The sequence below is a fragment of the Mastigoproctus giganteus genome, chromosome 12 (assembly GCF_048544385.1).
Source record: "Mastigoproctus giganteus isolate SK-2022 chromosome 12, ASM4854438v1, whole genome shotgun sequence".
NCBI classification, from domain to species: domain Eukaryota; kingdom Metazoa; phylum Arthropoda; class Arachnida; order Uropygi; family Thelyphonidae; genus Mastigoproctus; species Mastigoproctus giganteus.
Window position 1 is genome coordinate 21,802,034 of NC_143586.1, and position 22,343 is coordinate 21,824,376.

At 35.9% G+C, this 22,343-nt stretch overlaps 1 protein-coding gene across 2 annotated transcripts in view; it reads right to left on the reverse strand.

Moving 5' to 3' along the window:
* iPLA2-VIA (calcium-independent phospholipase A2 VIA) overlaps window positions 1–22,343 on the reverse strand; it is a 173,291-nt gene that overhangs the window by 121,348 nt on the left and 29,600 nt on the right. For both annotated transcript variants that reach the window (XM_090386690.1, XM_090386689.1), the window contains exons 3-4: window positions 18,743–18,955; window positions 13,701–13,878 (exon numbers count right to left, since the gene is read on the reverse strand). In XM_090386690.1, the coding sequence (XP_090242816.1) occupies window positions 13,701–13,878; window positions 18,743–18,955 (391 nt within the window). The remainder of the gene's footprint in view (window positions 1–13,700; window positions 13,879–18,742; window positions 18,956–22,343) is intronic.

Here is a 22,343-nt window from a genome sequence, read left to right on the forward strand (position 1 = left end):
TCTCATGTAAAAAGCACTTATCCGATACCTTTATTCAATCCAAGAAAATGCTTGCTCATACAAGCCTCTTTATTTGCTGTATATTCTAGTGGTAATTTCTTAACTCCTTTAAAATAGCAGGGATTTAAAAACTTTACAATCATAAACAGGCAACTTTTCAGAATAACCTGAATTAAACCCTACCAGCATAGTAATATGTTTCTTTTTTTTTGTTTTTTTTTTTAATTTACTTTTTCTTCTCAGAACACTGTCCATCTTTAAATACCAAAGTTTCACCTGGAAAGCAGCAAAGAAGAAAAAAATACCTGTTTCATCTGCATTATAAATATCTTTGGCTGGCTGTGCAGTTTTTTGGCAATGAAGGCAAGGTAGAAGTTACATGATCACCATATGATTAGAAACCTCCTACAATTCACCATGGACAATCTTAACCTTAAAGTTAATGCAGCTGATCCTTAAATTAGCAGAGATGCTATTAAATAAAGTGACATCAATTTCAATTTTGGCATTCCTCAATTATTGCATTTCCTTTCAATCTGCATCTAACTGTTTTGTTAATGAAGACATCTGGTCATAAACAAATAAAATAAAACATTTTCATTAAAACTAAACAATTCTGGCAGTATGCTACTGTCATTCTTTAGGCACAGCTCGAACAGTTGACAAAGGCTGGCTCACATAAATAATTTGAGTAACAATAACAAAAGAATGGATGTTTTTGTTTCACTTGTGAAAACAAGATCCAGTAAAGAACACATTAGTGCTAATATTTGATTTGATTTGATTTAAGAATTCTTGGCGCAAGAGCTACTGTGGCTAAAATGCGCCTGTAAGATTTAATATATCGGTTTTGTTCTAATTGGTATATTGCTGCTAATAATTTCCAAGAGTAATAGGTAATATTTAGTTTTATATTTGATTATAGTAATTTATTTTCTTGAGGAACTGAAAAACATCTGCTATATTTTTTCTATCTTCCAGTATGGTTTTGAGAGTGAGGGAGTGATGTTTGTTTAGCTCTTTGAAGGAGTTTCGGCGATCATCTGCAAAGGCTGGACAAGTAATCAGTACATGTTCTACTGTTTGTTGTGTGTGACAGATAGGACATAGGGGTGGATCTTCTCCTCGCAAAAGATAAGAGTGACTGAAATATGTGTGTCCTATCCTTAACCTAGCAAGTATCACTTCATCGCGTCTATTTTTCTGAATGCTGGATTTCCATGGTTGGAGTAATCTTTTAATCTGATGCAATTTGTTAGTGGTAAGTACTTGCCATTGCTGCTGCCAGTGATGTATCCCACTGTGATCAATAACGCGTTTGTAGTCTGAGAAAGAGATATATTCTGATGCGGAAATATTGTTGTTGGCTTCTTTAGCAGCTCTGTCTGCTTGTTCGTTACCATGTATTCCGACATGGCTTGGGATCCAGCAAAATCTAATGTTACGATGTTGTTCAAGGAGTTTGGATATTCTGTATTGAATCTGCTGTTGTAGTGGATGTTTGTTAGAACTGATATTTTGTATTGCCATCATGGAACTACGAGAGTCAGTAAAAATTATGCTGTTTTGAAAACTTGAATGGTCGATTTCGTTTAGTGCTAACATAATGGCTTGCAGTTCTGCAGTATAAATGCTACAGTCTTTTGGGAGTTTTTGGGCCAATGTGATGTCAGAAAAGTAAACTGCCGCTCCCACATGAGAATCAGTTTTGGATCCATCTGTATATAAAAAGCAATGATCTGAAAATTGTGCCTTATAAGCAGCGTGCAGCTGTTGATGGTTTATATGGGAAAGGGTTTGTTTGTCCCAGAAGTGGAAGGAGAAGTCGCATAAAGGTTGTCTGATTATCCATGGTGGGGTAGACTGCTTCGTCAGCGGAATTATGTTATCTAGGTTAAGCTCTCTACTGAGAAGAAGGTTTTTTAATCTTACATTCGCAGGTTTATTGATTCTTTGTTGTTGCTGATAATGTTGTTCCCATTCAGAAGTAAAAAGAGTTTTGTGTAGAGGGTGATCTGGTAAGGATTTTATTTTAGCTGCATAAGAGAGTAATTGATTTTGTCTTCTGATTTGCAGAGGAGGTTCTTGAGCTTCGGCGTACAGGCTCTGCACGGGTGAGGTGCGGAAAGCTCCAAGGGCTAAACGGAGTGCGCAGTGATGTACCGGATCGAGCCATCTCAGGGCACTAGGTCTTGCCGAATCATAGACTGGGGCACCATAGTCTAGCTTAGACCGAATGAGAAGGCGATATAAACGTAGTAGGATTGTCCTGTCTGCTCCCCAGGATATAGCGGATAGGACCTTCAAGATGTTCATTTTCTTCAAACAGTGGACTCTTATGTGACTGATATGCTCTAGGAAAGTCAGTTTTTTGTCAAAAACTAATCCTAAGAAACGGACACTATTTTCAACTGGGATGATCTGTTCTTTCAGCCTGAGTTCTGGGTCTGGATGGAGATTCCTTTTTCTGCAGAAATGTATACATGCAGTCTTTTGTACCGATATTCTATATCCATTTCTTTCTGTCCATTTTATGACTCTGTTAATGGCTACTTGCAATTGCCGCTCTATTGTCCTCATATGCTGCGCTTGATAAGAAATGCTGAAATCATCAGCATAAACAGTTGTGAAGATATTGTTTGGAATTTGTTCTAGTATTGTGCTGAAGTGGATTGCAAAAAGTGTGGCACTAAGTACAGTTCCTTGAGGGACCCCTTCTTCTTGATAAAATATATTGGAAAGTGTATTGTTCATTCGAACTTGGAAGGTCCGATTCTTAAGGAAATTGCATACGTAGAGGGGTAGATGTCCTCTAAGGCCAAGTTGATGTAATCTTTTAAGTATACCATATCGCCACGTGGTATCGTATGCCTTTTGGATGTCAAAATTAACCATGACTTGGTGTTGTTTCCTGAGAAACGCATTTCTTACTTGATTTTCCAGTTGTATAAGTACATCCAAGGTACAGCGATTTTTTCTGAAGCCAAATTGTTCTGAGTTGAGAAGATCATTATTTTCTAGATACCATGTTAGTCTATTGTTGACCATTTTCTCTAAGATCTTGCCTAAGCAGCTGGTCAAAGCTATGGGACGATAGTTCTGTGGGTCTGATAGATCTTTTCCCTGTTTTGGGAGAGCTAGTATTATTGCGTGGTGCCATTTTTTTGGGAAAGAATTTTCCAAGTATATTTTGTTGTATAGATCTAACAGCGCTAATTGGGACTGTTCATCTAATTGTTGTATCATTGCATAATGGATTTCATCAGGACCGACTGCGCTGTGTTTTGCCTGCACTAGAGTTTGTTTTAGTTCTGCTACTGTGAGCGGCAAGTTGTATTGTTCACACTGATTGCTAGAAAAGTTTAGTTTTATTTTTTCGGCCTCTTTCTTGTATGTTTTGAAAGCAGTGGGGTATGCACAATTAGCAGATGTATTCGAAAAATTTTCACCAAGCACATTGACTATATCTAAGGTATTTGTAACCAGCTGTCCCTTCCAATCTAGCAAGGGAGAGGGGTTTGATTGAGAATTATTTGTCATCCTTCTGATCTTTTTCCAGATAAGTGTAGCTGGTGTGGAAATAGTTATAGTGGATGCAAATTTCATCCAAGCAGCTTTTTTGCTTATTTTTTGCACTTTCCTGACCTTAGCTCTGGCTCTCTTGAATTGTATCAGATTGTCTGTTGTTGGATTTCTGCGAAAGAGGTTCCAGGTTCTATTTCTCTCTTTTTTAGCTTCCCAGCACTCTTTGTTCCACCATGGTTTTGGATATATTCTAATGTTAGAAGATGTTTTAGGTATTGTCTTTTCGGCAGCTTGAAGCATACTATCAGTAACATAGGCTACTGATGTTTGTACTGATTCTCGTTTAATAATGTTGCAGTCTAACTTGGCTAGTAACCTGAATGTTTCCCAATCTGCATCATATATTTTCCACCTGGGGTGCCTACTGACTTGACATGGTGTTTTCGTCGTGATTTTCAAAATAATAGGGTAGTGGTCGCTACTCAACGGAGTCTCGTGCACGCTCCATTTAGTCATAGGGAACAGTGTTGGGGAACAGATTGATAAGTCTATTGCAGAACTGCTTTTTGATGGAAGGTGGAAATATGTGTGTGTGCCGTCATTTAAAATCATTAGGTTGTTCTCGACAATTAATTTTTCTATTTGCTTACCCTTTTGGTCTATTTTGGGATCGCCCCATAGTGGGTGATGTCCATTTAGGTCACCTAAGATAAAGAATGGAGGTGGTAGCTGAGTGATCAGCTCTTCGAAATCCTTAAACTGGAATTCTTGATTAGGGGGTATATATATTGAGGCTATGGTAATGTTGAAGCCTATTGCTAGACGGGCTGCAACTGCTTCTAATGGTGTGTTCAATGGTATTGTTTGGGAAGGTACATGTCTGTTAACTAATATTGCAACTCCTCCTCTCGTTGTTCCATTCGTTATGCGATCCTTTCTATATATGATATAATTTTTGATTATACTATTGTCCTGTGGTTTTAAATATGTTTCTTGTAGGCAGATACTTAGTGGGTGATACTGGGTGATGAGGTCTATAACATCGTTAGTGTTTGAGCGAAAACCTCGACAGTTCCATTGGATAATTGTACCTGTCATTTGAGGTTAGATGTTCCCTCGGATTGCTTCCTTGGGGCTGATTTAACTTTGTCTACCTTAATTTTATCTTTCTTTGAAAAGTATGGTCTACCCGTATCCATTTCTTCTTCAGTGAAGATTTCGAGGACTGGTTCCTCTCCTTGGTTTCTTGCATCTGTATCCATTTGTTCTGAAATCTTTTTCCCTGTACTACCTAGCTTTTCTTTGTTTCCTTTTCTCCTTACATTTTCTGAATTATCTGGTGGGAAAGATAACGGAGTATTGATAATCTTTTCTTGTTTTTGTGATGGAGATGGTTTGTAAAACTCACGAACCCATTCTGAGATGGATTCTCCTGGGGGGATTGTGACATCCGTTTGTGTGCCACAACATTTTGAATTGGGTAATTTAATTTCCGGAGCCTTTTTGGTTGTGGTAATCTGCGCATAAGAAGGTTTGTTTGCTATATTTATTATAATCGCCTTTTTAGCTTCCTGATATGAAACTCCATTTTCTGCTTTGTATTTTTGTATCATTTTTTCCTTCTTCCAAATTTCACACTCCTTTGAATATGCGGTGTGTTCCCCTTTACAATTTACACATTTATGGTTTCCAGCTGTGCAAGTAGAAGTGGCATGTTCTTGCGAACCACAGTTTGCACATGTTAGTTTTCCTCTGCATACTGTCTGTGAGTGACCAAACTTCTGACAGTTGAAACAACGGAGAGGGTTCGGGATGTACGGTCTTATATTGCAGTGTAGATATCCAGCTTTTACTGATCTGGGCGCTTTAGGTGTGTTGAAGGTGAGTATCAGATTCCTGGTGGGGGTGATTATCCCTTCTTTTTTAATTGTAATTCTTTTAACACTTATGACTCCTTGTTCCTGAAGCTCGATTTGAATTTCCTCTTCGGGCACATTTAGAAGGTCCCATTCCGTAATGACACCTTTTGAGGTATTTAATGTATTGTGTGGAGATACCGTTACTGGTATTCCTGCAAAGGTTGTCATTTGTAATAATTTTTCGGAGTGTTTAGCGTTGGCTGTTTCTACCAAAATGTCGCCTGATTTTAGTCTTTTAACTTGTTTTGGTGGGCCGACATAACTCTCAAGAGTTTTTTGTATGAGAAAGGGTGACAATTGCCCTACCGCTTTCTCAGTCTTTGAATGTATAATAATGTATGTTGGGGAAATTAAAATTTTAACGTCTGTTTTTAATCTCTTTGTGGAGACAGAGTCATTTGTATCGCCTTTTCTGATTGCCTTAGAGGTGTCTCCGAAAGAACTAGATTTCTCATATCTTGGGTCAGTTCTATTCGGGTCCGTTGACCCAGTGGATTCCTGGGTATTGGAGTCAGTTCGCTCCATTTCGCCCTGGAAGGGAGAGCTTTTCCCTTCCAGGTTACCGGCCCCGCCACGTGGAGGCAGGAGCAGTGCCACCCCTGTGACCAAGCACTAGGAGGTTAGTAATTAATATATAACCAAAAAATAAAAGAGAGAGAGAAGGTTGCTTTCCTTCTTAATCTAGTAAAGTTGCTTTCTTTACTATGGATTATTTAATTGTGTGTTAATAAATGCTTTAAATAAGGAAACGATTTCTACTTCAAGAAAGAGCGCTAATTCAGAGCAAAGTCACTTGATCACAGAATCGCTTGGCACTTGGGGCCTTAGTGCTAATATCTGCTATTCTTAATAGTACTAGCCTTAGCAACAGGGCTCTTCTCAGACAGCAAATCATACCACACCCAAAGAAGGGAGGCAACTTCAAACAAGAACAAAAACACATGCCACAAGGGTATTATTTTAAATAAAAATTTTAAAAGATATTTTCAATATTAAAAAATGGAGTGTTTAAGATGTGTTCATAATAGATGGAAAATGTAGAATGTAGGGTGCAGTTAAAAAGTGTACTATTTTTTTAATTATTTTGCCAATTAAAAGTCTTAAAAAGGTGGAGGAAGTACATTCCTTCCCAAGTGCTCCAGCCATCCTTGATTATAACTGACTCAATTCCTAGTTTTACATCTACCTTTTGCATTCTGTACTGTATTTCAACCAAATGAGAAGTGATATCTCCATGCTTTACTTTACGTAAATGCTTCTATTCTATTCCAGTTTAAACTTCTATTGCTCAAAAAACAATTATTTTTTAAAGGTTTTCTATAATCATTGAGAAAGCTTAATTTGGAATACCATATTGTTTTCAATGTAGAAGCAGTATAAACTGCTTACAGGAGCTGCATTTTCATTTTTGGTGATAGCACTTTTTGTTTATATATTTTACTAGCTATTTTTAATATGAGCTTATAAGGTGAATAAAAATAAAAATATTACAATATAACTGTATCACAGAATAAACTGATTGATAAACAAGAACATGCAAGGAGTTTTTCACTTCAAATTCAGAATGAACTCATCATGTAGCATCACAAAACATACAAGTAACTCATTTCGATAGCATTCTACAAAAGATGGAATTTCGGATTAGAGAGGCAAGAGGGATTTTATTTGTTTATTGCATAGTACATACAATAAACAAATTCATGTGTGCATAGTTGTCAACCATTGGCTCTAGCCAGTAACAGTGCAGGGAGGAAGGGAGGTAAGAGAAGAAAAAGTTGATGTATGCTTGAAATTTTCCCTAGTGATAGATTAACGGAAAATCTGTTTTTGGGGGAGGGATGTTTGAAAGTCAAAGAGAAGATGCAAAAAACAATCTAAAATGCCATTGTATATATTCATTTTTACTAGGATCAAAAATTTATTTTTGTGTTGAGTGGCATTTCATACAAGCTATTTCAACATTAAATGAATAAATATATATTGGAAATTATAGGCACTGGAATGGACCTGACATGCACCTTGTGTTAACTGATATTTAATTCTAACCATTTTTGTGTTAAATGGGTTCCACTGTATTTTAAATGCAGATTTTTGTAATTAGTATAGCTAATACCAATACAAAAATATTAGTACAGGTATATCTTGCTTAATGACATTTCATTATAACAACACTTGAAAATTAGCACCAATATTTGGCTTGCAACATCTCTCAACTTGTTATAAATGACACCATAAAAATAATTTCCAGAAATATTTTAAAAAGTATCACTAAATAGCAGTACTTCAGAGTAAAAAATAATCATCACTGTGATATTTATTACCAAACTGAAACGGCAGTAAATAAATAGAAGGTATGCTGTATGTAATTTTTACTTTTTTTGTATTTACCTAATTCATTTATTGACTTCACTTTAACAGTTCCATTCTGAATCCATTTTAAAACAAGTTAGTTAATGTATTACAGTGTATTACATTTTAGGCACATTAGCAAACAGTAATAATTCCTGATTTATATCAAAAACAGCAAAATGAAAGACTGTGTGCGAATTTAAAACATTGCTGTGAACTCCCATATTGCCCACCCATTCCTAAAACCAACACACAGCAACAAACAAATAAACAATATCACTACAATATACAGTATATGGATAGCTCATATATATGTATTAAAAAAATATATATATAGAATAATAATAATAATTGTCAAATTTCTACTGGTTCAATTTTAATGAAATTTTGGAAGGCTTGATAAATTTTTCTAACAGAGTAAAATGCAAAATTTTATGAAAATCCATCCACTGAAAATAAAATTATTACATGAAGAAAAAAAAAAAATAATAAATAAAAATAATTGCCAGATTTCTATTGGTCCGATTAACTGAAATTTGGAATGGTATGACAAATCTTTTTAAAAGGCCCAAACACAAAATTTTATGAAAATCCATCTGCTGTGAGTCAAGTGGACAGACAGGTTTGGTGAAGACAATATTATGCATATGTGCTACTACACCTAAAAATAGATCCAACTGCTCATGACAGGAAAATGCATCATGAAAGTTAAGTCATCAAATGTGAAGAAAGCTTAGAGAAAACATGACATTATTGTATTCAAAATTACCTTGGAATGGGAGAACCAACATGTGATATACAAAGAAACATGGTGGAGATTGAAAAAAAGTCTCTGGCTTGAATAATGAAAATAAATCACATAGTGAAGATTTGACTACTTAACAATTTGAACTTGAAAACCAAAGGATTCAAGGCAGATAAAGAAATTATAATAATGCAGCCCACAAAATTAACAATAACCAATGAATGTCAGAAGCGTTTAACCATTTAGATACTCCAAAATGAAAGATCCAATTTTTCTGAGAAAGATGATACAGAAAGGAGCAACAGAATTAACAGCATTTAACAGGAACATGAATAGCATAGAGATGTTTATATGGATTTTTTTAAGGCAATTTTACAAAGAGGAGAAGAAGGGTCTGTAGATGTCAACAGAACACATTTTAAACAACCTCATTCACCTACAACAGAAGAGTTTCACTGTCTGTGACTGATTAAGATTTTAAAAAAAAAAAAAAATTTTTTTTTTTTAAAAACTTAACTTCTTTTTTTCTTTTTTAGTCAACAGTTTTCTTTTTCTTCCATAGTTGTAGACTAACAATGCATGAAATTTCAATTTTTCTCTTATTATTATGTTGTTATTTAGCTAGGTAGTTGTTACATTGTTTATTCAAAATAGGAAAGCCAACTTCTTTCCTTATTACTGCTCTAACAACTATTATATTTACAATTTACTGTTTAATTTGTTTTTTTAAGGAATGGGAATACATGGAGAAATCACCATTCACTTAAAAAAATTTTGATTAACAACTCATTTTTGAGGAACCTAAACCTGTTGTTAAGCAAGATATACTTGTATTAGTATTAGTCATATAGCACAAGAAAGAGCCAAACTTTTGCAAGATTAGCCAAAAAATAAACTAACTATATGTTTATCTCCTTACATGGTACCAGCTCTCTCAATTTTCCAAAACTTCAACCTTAAATACCCAAGGAGGTAACTTATTCCAGTAATTAGAAACTCACTGGCTAAAAGAAAACAGTCTACTCTAAACCTCTTTCCCCATAATTTGAATTTGTTTAAAGTTCTAGTATTCACTTTCATTCATTTTACTATCCCCTCTAAAAGGCTTATAGACCTCAATCAGGTCTCCTTTAATGTACTTAGTTACAAGCACTGTAGCATGCATACTCAAATTCTTTCTCCCCTCATATGGACATTCTTTTACTGATCTTATTAGGAACGTTGCTGACTGATGTTTGGAAGAAAGATGAACAATGTTCATCCTTTCATGAAGCCCAATGTCTTTTTTTTTTTCTTTATATTTTAGGTACAGTCTCCCTAGCTGGACAGAGTATTCCAAGTGCAGTTATACAACTGCCTTATACAATGAGATTATAATCTCCTTTGTCTGTTTCTCTAAGGACAAATGTTCAATAAATCATTACTAAGACACCATGAGCTTCTCCTTTCCATCTGCCCAGGAAATTTCATGTCTGTCTGTATCAAAACTCCCTAATTCCTTTCTTCCATATGTTCCAAAATGTTTGGCATATATGTAGTTAATTTTCATTAAAAATTATATTTGAAGAATGAAGAGGGGTGTCTTTTATTTCATTCTTTAGATATTACCATATTCAACTAAAAAAAAAAAAAAAAAAAAAAAAAAAGAGCAGGGCGTCTTGATCATGATTCAAATCTGAAAATTTCCTCTTACAAACATTGTATACAAAGTTTCTTTGTGTATACAATGGCTATATTCACAAAAAAAGCTCAATGATTGTAATGCACACTAACTCAATATTCCTGTTACTGATAAAGAAGGAAATTCATCTGTCTGTTATTTATTTGGATCCCAAAAGAAATGATTCTTCCATCCAGAGAACTTATTATTTTAACAGCAATGGAGCTGGTCACTCATAATCATATATGTATTTGTCTGCTTGCATGTGCTTACAATCCAATTTGCACATTAAGTGTGCTGGAAAACCTGGAATAATTCATGGGTAAACCCCTAATCTCTTTGCCTGAGATCGCCTGAAGAGGATGTTAAGAAATCCCCAGGAATTAAATACTCTCCAAATGAGTGGAAAGTAGTGATGTATCAGTGATTTCAACAGCTGGCCAAACATTTTATATTAGTTTGAGATCTGGTGATGTAGCCAGCCACTTCAAAATAGCCACACATTCAATCAGACTTATGTTTCTCTGTTTTGCAGCAATAAAGGATGGCAGGACAGTCATAATGATGTCAGTATTGCTGTAAGCATTTAAACAGCCCTCATGGAATACAAATGGAGCTAAATGATTCTTCATAAAGCACTCCTGAAGCACTGATTTGGCTCCTCTACCTTGGAAACAATTTTTGAAATTGAATGAACAATTTTCCTTGTGCAATATATGCATTGCACAAACATTCTACTGTTTTTAATTAATTAATTAATTTGAAATGCAATTAACTGCTTCAAAATTTAATTGTGACTGCCATTTGGCATCCTCATTTTCAGATTTAATGCACGTTCCCAGATTTGACTTTCCCCAAATTTTGAAATGCTTCTTTTTTTTTTTTTTGGTTAGTAAATTTCCATGTCAGCTGAAAAAAAGTCAAGAATCAACTGTTGATAGTATGATGCCTTTGTCAACTGTGTGGCCAATCTTGAGTCAGCTGATGGCTACGAACTGTTTGTTATTTTTTTGGCTAGATGTAAAAGACAGAAATCAATGGTAATAATGTTTACAGTATCAATCCCAGCCTGCTCAACCGTTCAAAAATTCACTGTTCACTAATTTTTTTACTGATATTCTGTACTGATCTTACTAAATTCTTTGACACAACAGCAAGACAAGTTATTTCAACTTTTTTTTTTTTTTTTTTTATACAAAAGAGCAAGTTATATCACTTCTAAAATTAAAAAAAATAATAATAATTTAATTTTTTAATAAATAAATTTTGAAAAAAAAAAAAACCCAATTTTGTTCATATATTGATTTTCCACTTACATGATTAGTAATTTCTGCCACAATGAGCACTAAATGGGTGTATCACAAGACATAACATCATGTTCACAGCCACTAAAATTTTCTAGATTTTCCAAGATTTCTACAAGTTCTTGAAAATGATATATAACCTTTGCTCATAATAAAATACTATATTTAGAACTTAAGTGAGAGCATTGATATTATATATAATTAAAGATGGGAATCTAAATACAGGGTTGTTAAAATTAAAGTATCCCTATGTAGAGGGCTCTGGAACGAGTTCTAAGGCTCGTACTGAATAGAAATTTGGACAACAGGTACAATAAAGAATGAGCTCACCATTTATTGGGGGAAAAAAATTATTTACAATATTTGTCACTATATGGTGCTGTGGCAATACAAATTACTTGAACAGCACTACAATTGTTCAATGTGTCCTCCATTTTGATGAACAACAGTTTCCATTTGAAGAACAGCATTTTCTACAGTCAACTGGAATAGCTAGCACATGACATCTAATGCTTTACAGACAAACAGGTCATGAGCCGTTGTTTCCAGACATTTTGGCTACCCCGATCACCGGACCTCACCCCATGCGACTTCTGGTTGTGGGGTTTTTTGAAGAACCAGGTCTACCGCTGTGTCCAAAGGTTGCCTTAGCAATCTTTGGACAGAGCGGAAGATGTGGGGTGGCGCACCATCTTGCATGAATATGGTATCCTGAAGGCACCCACGTTGTTACAGCTCTGGTATTGTGAATTTTTTTTTTTCCCCAACATTTCATAATATCGCTGTCTAGTGACGGAACAGGTGTGGTGGTCTAGTCAATGTTATCTGTTCAAAAAAATACGGCCCAATCATGAATGTGGCCATAAATCCATACCACACTGTCACGTTTGGAGAATGCAATGGGACCTCTTGGATAACTCGAGGGTTTTCTGTTGCCCAAGTGCGACAGTTGTGCGTATTCACTTGTCCATTTAAGCAAAAGTGGGCTTCATCACTTTGTTCCATGGCCAAGTGATATCCACTGTCATTCGAATATCTGCATCACCATGCTTTAGCTGCTGTAGCATGTGCATCTTGTAAGGATAGTACTGCAACACCTGACGCATTACTAGCTTTACAGGGAAATACGGCATGTCCACTTCCCGAGAAACAGCTGGCACACTTGCGCTACCACATGGAGATTGACTTGATAAATTCACGACAGCCATAGCCACATCTTCAACATGAGAGGAGTCCACTCATTTTCAATCTCTACCTGGTTGAACACCAAGATGACCTGTCACTTCAAATTTCATAATCATTTTGAGAACAGCACAAACAGTCATAAGTCCACCTGTGTCTTCGTGTTACTGACGCCAGAATTCTCTGATAGCCGCAGCTGCATCGTTGCTGTTCTGATAGTACAGCTTCACTAATAGCGCCTTTTCCTGCAACGTTTTTGGCATTGCTGCTGTAGTGCTGGCAAACATCTACTGTATGATTTTGAAGAGACTGTTTTGCTTTTATACAGTACAGTAGAACTGAGTAGTGGCACTGTGGCAATAACTTACAATTATGCCAATAATGTAAGTTATTTGCATAATCGTAACTAAGATGGTTATGCACCATACAGTGACAAATTTTGTAACTAATTTTTTTTTCCAATAAATGGCGAGCGCATTCTTTATTGTACCTGTTGTCCAAATTTCTCTTCAGTACGGGCCTTAGAACTCGCTCCACAGCCCTCTACATAGGGATACTTTAATTTTAACAACCCTGTATATAATAATCATTTGATCAATTTATTTTAAATATATATTTATACAGTATAAAAGCTGAAAGATACTGGGTACTCCTATTTTTTCATATTACTGTGTGTGTGAAAGCTGTGTGACGTAAATGAACAGATAATTGACAAAACAAGATACAAAAATTATTTAAAGCATTCATCAAATCAACTTATTAGAGAGAGAAATTAACAATTAAAAAATAAAAACTTTTAATGTTAAAATTAAATATAAAAAAAAGGAGGAATCTAAGAGTACTTTGCCAAGAAAATCTGTAACTTATCAGAAACTAGAAACCTAATGTTCGAACTGTCCTGCATAAAATGCATGCTAAGCATTTCACCTAGACATTTAATTAATGAAATGAGATAAAAACTAATATCTGTACAAAACAATATAACACAATCAAATATTTTTAATCAATGTTCAAACCTGAATAATTTCTTTTGTTGTTCTAGCAGCATAATGAAAGACTGTATCACCATTTTTATCTGCAATATCTAATCTTGAATCTAAGCCAACCAGTGCTTGGACAGCAGATAACTGGAGGTGACTAACAGCCAAGTGAAGAGGGGTACACAAACTTTCACTACACTGGGAATTTATTTCACTGAAAAGAAAAAGGAAATCTTTAAAAAATAAATAAATAAATAAAATAAATAAATGATTTCACTCTCAAACATTTTTCTGCCATTGTACTATGACAGAAAATGTTTATTTTTCCTTATATTCTTTTTTTTATGAAAACTCCATGCTGTTGTTGTTATTTGGTTTTTAGGAGCATTAGCAACTAAGGCCATATTGCTCCGGGGATATGCGGTGGTTATAGGCTCGAACCGCGGTCTAATCAAGAAGCGTATACTACACACTGCTGCTCCTGCCCACCTGGCTATGGAGGCGCCAAAAACTCCATGCACAAGAGGTATTAGAACCTATAGTACTTACTGTCATGCATGAGTTGAGAATATGAAAGAAGATACCTGTTGACATTAGACTTAAATTTCTGTAGATTGTAATATTCAGGAAATACATATGAAGGGAGGTTGTTCCAGAAAACAGAAGGTGAAGGAATAAATGAGGAAGAAGAAAAGCTGGTACTGTGAGTTGGAATTGAACAGTAAAAGGAGGTTGCAGCACGTGTTTGGACTAGTTCAGAAGAGAGAACAGAAATTACAGAAGGCAAACCAGATGGAATCAATGGATGTTTCAATGGAATCTAGAAACCTGAGAGAACTTTTGGGAGCACTACCCCAGATGTGGGAACAATATTTCATGGTACAGCAGATTTGTGATTTTTACAGATTGAAACTTACCTTAGAAAGAGTAGAAGTAAGTGCAATGGAATGATGATTTGATGGGAGAGATTTGTCACCCTTTTTAGAAACTGGGTAGATATGAGCAAATTTCCATGCAGAAAAGGGAAAACACCTAAGGAATAAGAAAGTGAAAAAAAAAATAACACAGAACAGTAGTAAGTTCAGGAGTACAGGTTTTGAGAAAAAAGTGGAAAAATACCATCAAAATAATTCTGACATAATTTTGATGGAAGACAACAGGAGGCACTGAATGAAGTGTACTGGGAATGGTAGGAGGTGGTTTACAAAGATCATTAATACATGATTTTGGTAAACCACTAAGATCATTAATACATGAGTTAGAAGAAAATTAGGATGCTAGCAGGTCGACTTTATTTTTGGCTGAAGTGGCAATAGAACCATCTAGTTTTGACAGAGGTGGGCAAAAAATGTGGCCAATAGCTTTAGCAAGAGACCAGAATGCTCAACTACCGCTAGACAAGAAGCAAGTTTTCTACTCTTACCCTATTCAAAATCTAGTTTGGACTGATTAATAACTGCTTTACAATTGTTGCAAGCTTTGGTGTAGGCAGAAAATGAAATCGGAAATTTGGATACAAGCCAATTGCGATATGCAACATTCTTATCTTGAACAGCCTTAGCACATTTATTGGAAAACCAAGGTTTAGATAAAGGATAAGATTTTAAGATGGAGTGTGGAATAAAGGATTTCATCCCTACAAGAATAATTTCACTGACACAATCTGAGCAAGCATTGACGTCAAAAGATTTAAAACAGTAATCATCCCATTTTGCATTCTTGTAATGCCAAACTAAGCCATCTTTTTTTTTTGGAGCATTAGCAACTAAGGCCATATTGCTCCAGGGATATGCGGTGGTCATTCCCTGACCTTTCCGCATCCTCCGTATTTGGTAGTCACGGACTTGAACCCGGGTCTAAATCAAGTAGCGTGTGCTACGCATTGCTGCTCCTGCCCACCTGGCTATGAAGGCGCCTCTAATGCCAAACTACATGAGGTTGAGAATGGCCATGAGAAAAAGGCTCCATTGGAGAAGAACCATAAAGTTGTGATATCAGATGCAAAGAGAACCATTCACCTCAACAATGTACTTAAAAGGGTTGTTTGTCAGAAAAGGGTATTGGCTATATAGTTAAGATTGTCTGGCATTCTGGTAGGTAATTGAACAATCTGTGTTCAGCATCTCAACCAGCTGGTGACTAGAAAATGGAAGTAGGCTGGAATTTTGAACATTAAAATCACCATGGAAAATTACCTCACTCTTAGGAAAGTTGGACTGGAGAAAGTCAAATTTCAAAGAGAGGAAGTCAAAGAGTTCCAAGCAATTAGTGGAGTTGGGAGAATGATAAAGGCAACAGGTGAATTCAATAGAATGGGGTAGAGATTTTAAGCCAGAGAAGATCGAAAAGAGATTCCAAATTACTAAGTCCCTGAGAGGGAATATCAGAGTGGACATGCGCACAAATACCACCTTTGAAAGAAGGAATCAGAGTGAATAATTAGGGCAACTGGGATGAGCAGTGACTGTATCAACAAATAATCGGGATTCTGTTAGAAAAATATGTAGAGGTTGGCAGACTGTAAGAGGAAATGGACATCACTGATGTTGGAACTGAGACCACATATACTTGAAGTGAATGAGGAAGTATTTGGGAAGTTTAGATCTTTCACAGATAACTTTGTTCTATTAGTTTGACCATGATGTATTCAGTAGTAAGAAAAGGTGGGGATGACATGTTGTTGGAGTAACGAAATTATTTTTGGATATGGTGTAACACAAGAATATACCCAGTTCCTTGACATAACATGGCCTCGACAATGTCTTCTGCACAGTCACTACTTGGACTCCCCAGTCACTATCTGACAGAATAAAGGCAGCAATTATACACTAGCTGATCAGAAGACTCCTAGAGAGTTACCAATAGGTTCAGTCCAGTGGACTATCTAATGGCCAGCCTGTGAACACAGTTTTAGAGCTGTACCCTTGAAACGTAAAGAAGCTTAGATCTTGCCATAATGCCTACCATAACCTCTAAAGACATCAATCATACTGTATGATAGAAGAGATGGGGGGTTGCTGGAGCTTTGCTCTGGAGCCTAAAAATGGGTTCCACTGCTACAAGCCTCCAGTAAGCAAAGTGGTGGTAATTGCCCTGGATGATGAGAGTCATCTACTACCTAGTACTGCCTGGTAACACAGAGGGGTGGCATTTCTCTGTGTGGTGTGGACACCACACCTCAACTCCTGCTTATATCGGCTCACACCTTGGTCAACTCCAGTATACCACGTGCTGTGTTTCAGGACTTGCACATGAGGTTTATACCCAGGGTTACTAACAGTACCATCATCATCATGAAGGTGCAAGCAGAAGATTTGGTTGTCACGGAACCAATGCTGTGTTTCAGGACTTGCACATGAGGTTTATACCCAGGGTTACTAACAGTACCATCATCATCATGAAGGTGCAAGCAGAAGATTTGGTTGTCACGGAACCAATGGACTTTACCAAAATTCGGCCCACTTGACTTGAGTGTCACCTGAATATCAGTTCCATCAGCATGTTAGACTCCCAGGTACCAAGCCCAGCTTGACATACCTCACATACACTACATCTTACTAAATCAAAACTAAAAACAGTAAGAGCTTCTTATTAAGTGATTCACCTCATTTTACGTTTGGTTAAATTATCATAATAAAATATGAGGCATGATCAAAAAATTCAGGAACTGAGTTTGTATCTCGAAATTGTGGCACTGTGAAAGTTGCATCTTATCATACAAACATTCAGTGACTCATCTAGACATCTACACTGATCTAAACAACTTCCCACCATGACTTATGGAAGTGAAACTTGGCACTCACCAAAAGAATACAAGAGAAGCTGAAAACTACACAGCAAAGAATGGAACAAATTATATCAGGAATCAGAATTTCTCTTCTGATTCCTGATATAATTTGTTCCATTCTTTGCTGTGTAGTTTAGGATTAGGCACATGGATTAGGCACACATGGATTAGGCAGCAAACATAAATAAAGGATATTCTTATCAAAACTAAAGAACTGAAATGGACTTGGACAGGACACATAGCTTGAAGACATGATGAGAGATGGACTAAGAAAATAACAGAATGGTATCCAAGAGGAGCTAAAAGAAAACCTGGAAGACAACAACAGAGATGAACAGTGAAATTCACAAGTTCGTGGGTAGTAAATGGATGACCACTGCACAAAACAGAATAAACTAGAAAGTTTCTGGAGAGGCCTTCATCCTGCAGTGGGAAAACTAATACTTTTTTCCCTTTGACTTTTTACCACAGTGCCTCTAGCAGCGAAGAATTATTAAAGCATAGACAATGCTGATGCATTATGGATACACACTTTTCACATAATGAACTTTGTTTTCAGACCAAGCTTTTCAATATTTATATTTAATTATAACAAATACTGCTAGATTCAGCAATGCAGTATGGATAATAAGATACATATAAATTGAAGAGAATATTATCATAGCCTTCTAGAAAAAACTGTTAATAGCATGAATCCATGGAAGAGGTCCAACTCATGTTGACTACAAAACATTCAGCCTTTTGTGTAGCAACTTAATTTATGACAAAGGCCAATGGGGAAAAATTTTTTTTGAAATAAAATTATGATATATCTACTGGTGCAACTGTAGCTGTTCTCTGTATGCATTATGGCATTCATGCAACAGTAATATTATTATTAGCTACATGGTGCAAGGATGCCTGAGGCTTATGCTACACCAGTCGAGAGAGAGAGAGAGAGAGAGAGAGTAAAAGTAGAAGGGAATCACCAAGAAAGAGAAGAATGATGATATCCAGCTCAGGACCCTGGGTATGCCAAGTCCATACTCACCAGATGTGAGTCCCTGGGGTTGTATATGATGTATCACTTTGCCTTAATAAACATATCAGAAAATTAAAAAAAAAAAAAAAAAGTATAATAATAATATGATTATTATGTGACATAAATTATATTTTACATGGGAATTTTGAACAGCATTAATATTATCATGATTACAGGTGTCTAAGTAATAGAAAATAAAGCAATTTTTACACCAAATTTCACTTAATTCAGTTTGTAATACAAGTAAAAAAGGCCATTTATTCTACTTACTTTAACAAAATGCTGTGGTTTAAACAGCTGACTAATCCAAAACGAGCAGCTACATGTGCAACAGTCCATGACGGTTTCTCTCTTATTACTGTAGTAAACTCCTGTAACATGTCTTTAGTTATATTGGGAATGCAATCCATTATAACAGGAAGCTTATCTTTGAACTGAACAAAGGTAATTTCTGCTTGATTCCTATCATCAGTTCTTAATAAACTATAAATGAAAACAAAATAAAATCTTATCACTTATAAATATACAATGTTTATGCACAAAACTTATTTTCAAACATTGATAAAATATATCTGAAACCAAATCAAAAAAAAAATAAAATAAAACATTTATCTAATGGCATGTAACAAAATTATCATTATTTAATTATTTTGAACTTCCTGTAATTTAAAAATCAATGTATCAAAGTGCAACTTTATTTTCCAATACAGACTATCACAGCACATCTGGCAGCCAATTTGTTAACGAAAATAAGCAAAAATTGCAATTTTTTTTTAAAAAAATCCAATGTTAACATAGTTTTATTATTTTTTTGTGAAAAGAAAGAGATAAAGAAGAAATGAATATTTCCCAAAAAAAAGATGAAGAAACTCTGTCACCGACTATATTACAACAGTGAGAGAGAAGGGTCAAATCAACTAAAAAGGATGAATTCTCTGTTGTAAATCTGGAGAGTTGACAGCTAAAAATGTGTTTTTTTTATTATTATTTTTTGTTTATCAATACTAAGCCCATTATAAAATTAAAATATAATTTTCATAATGTCAAGTTTTTACATTATTTTATTTTGGTGCAACCAAATAAAATAATGTACCTAAGTGGTTAAACACATTGATTTTTGGACATAATTTAAAACTGATACTATGGCTACATAGCACCATTTCTCAATTATATTTTTTCTATTCAAGAACACCAAATAGATAATTATATTCATAACTGCTGCAGTTTAGCTTAAAATGAAAAAAAAAAAAAAAAATACAAAACTTTAATAATATTATCAATATTCAGTAGCTTATAAATTAGGTATCGATACAAAAGTTTGATTCAAAATTTTTTTTTCTCATTAGTACTATTATATATATTTTTTTTTATTTACTTATTTATTTATTTAAACATTTAATTTATTTAAACTATTATATATATATTTTTTTTATTTATTTATTTATTTAAACATTTTATTTATTTAAACTATTATATATATATATTTTTTTATTTATTTATTTATTTATTTAAACATGAACAGTAGATACATTTTCAACAAAATCTATTTACATTTTATGTACAAATGAAAAAATATATATAAAGAAAGAAAACTTTTGATAGAAAAAAAAAAAAAAAACATGTCTACATTTGAATTTCAGGAATTCAGACAGTTTATTGGCATTGGATCAGTCTCATATTAAATGTCACACGTTGAAGGTGATGGACTCTTCAGTGATGCTGAAGAGGTGACCACTTTTCCATTCACTGTTAAGGTCATTTACAGTTTCAGGTCTTTTATGGTGGAATTTGAGCAGAAGTCTGCCCTGCAACTTCCTCCGTAGACTCCACTTGAGATGTTGCGCCAATGTGTCAACAGAAGGTATGTCATCACTGCTTCTCATGTGCTTCAAGTAGAAGTTGTAAATGACGGCCTTGGCAGCAATGAATAAGAAGTTGCAAGTGGTGTGTGCTGTCTGTTCAGAATGAAGCAGGTACCAGTAGTACTCCGGAGTGCGGGTGTGGTTGCAGGCAAGCTTTGCTGCATCCAAAGCGTATTTGACCAGTTCTTTGTTCACAGGGCATGCCAGGTATGTGTGTTCCAGGGTACATGGAGTGGTGCAGAAGAGGCAGTAGTTTGAGGTGCGTAACCCAAAGATTTTTAGCTTGACTGGGATAGGAAGGATGTTGTGCCACAGTCTCCACTGGATGTCTGCATCCGATTTGGAACATTTTGTCCTGTACAGAAGGTTCCACTGAAAGTTAGATGGTGGCTTGTGGTGAGTGGAAAGGGGGTACAGGGACAGCTCAGCAGGTAGATGACGGAAAAATCATGGCTGTATTGCAAGATATGATTAGTTGATAGACTTTATTGGAGGGTGCAGGAGACAGAGGTACCGTGTCTTCTGGTGATGTGATGATGAAGGTTGGTGTAGGTGAGGATCCGGTCACATTTCCAATCCCTTTAGCTGTAGTGATGCTTGGAAGAGCTTGTGTGATCGCTGATTTTAGATGTCTGTGTTGCTGCTTTGCATTTATGGTTTTAATGGACGTCTTCTGATCCTTTCCATTCAAGGCTTGGTTTTAGGAGGTCACCTATGGTTCTTATTCCTGCCCAGTTCCATGTAGGAAAGAAGAGAATATCATCATTTGCAGAACCACTCTTCTATATTGTAGAAGAGTGGTTCTGAAATTATTGTGGGAAGGGATGCTCTCTCAACAGTATGGCGAAAGTTTAGCTTTTTCCAGCGGTGCAGTGCAGTGCATCTTTATAGAAGGGCGGTAATTTGAGTGGTGCTGTGCCATATCCATTCTCAATATTGTTGAAAGAGATAGTCCTCTAGTGGCTGTTGCTACTAGTTTATCCATAGTGTCGGAATGTGGGTATTTTGTTTACAGTGACAGAAATACCTAAGTATTTCTGTCCCTCACTGGGCTATGTGCATTGGATGGGGGAGTGTCGGTTCTGGTTTTCCAGTTGCCAGCCCACAAGCCGCTGGTCTTACAGTAGTTGAGTTTTGCCCGATACTTGAGCGTAGAGATCGTGAGCCTTTTGAATGTCTTCCAATTCGCTCTTGTGGCATATTGCAATTGTGACATCATCTGCATATGCTGAGTAGGTTATCTTTAGGTGGGGTTCTGGTAGCAGCGTTCGTCAGGATTGTAGCCTGGTGGCAATTTTATTAAGGAATGGTTCTATGGCAATTGTGTAGAGTTGTCCAGAGAGTGGGCAGCCTTGTTTTATCCCTCTGGAATACGGAAAGTGGCAGGTGAGCTGGTTGTTCAGTTTCAGGCAGAATTTGGCTTCCTTGTATAGCAGATGGATTGTTCCGATGATGTGGGGTCCATATCCGAAAGCTTTCAAAGTTTGAAAAAGGTAGCTGTGTTCAACACTGTTGAAAGCCTTTTCCTGGTCAAGGCTAATTAGTGCTAGGAATTCTCTTTAGCTGTTTGCAATGGAGAGGAGGTCATGGATCAGATGTAGATTGTCGTGAATCGATCTTCAGGTACTGAGTATGTTTGTTGGTGATCGATAATATCAGGGAGAGTGGATTTTAATCTATTGGCGATGGCTTTGGAAATAATTTTAGTCCATATTCATTAAGGAAATTGGGTGCCAGTTTTTTAGGTTGGTGCGATCCCCTTTCTTAGAAATCAGTCGAGCGACAGAGGTGGTGACCGAACCTGGTAGTCCATGGGACTGGGCTTCTTCAAGCATTCGAAAAAGTAGTACTCCGAGTTGATCCCAAAACATTTGAAGAATTCAGAAGTCAGTCCGTCCAGACCTGGTGATTTTTTTTTTTTTTTTTTGAAAGGGCTTTGCATGCTGCTGTTAGTTCTTGTAAGGTGATTGGTTTCTCCATACTGCATTGCGCCGTATGGGAGATTTTTT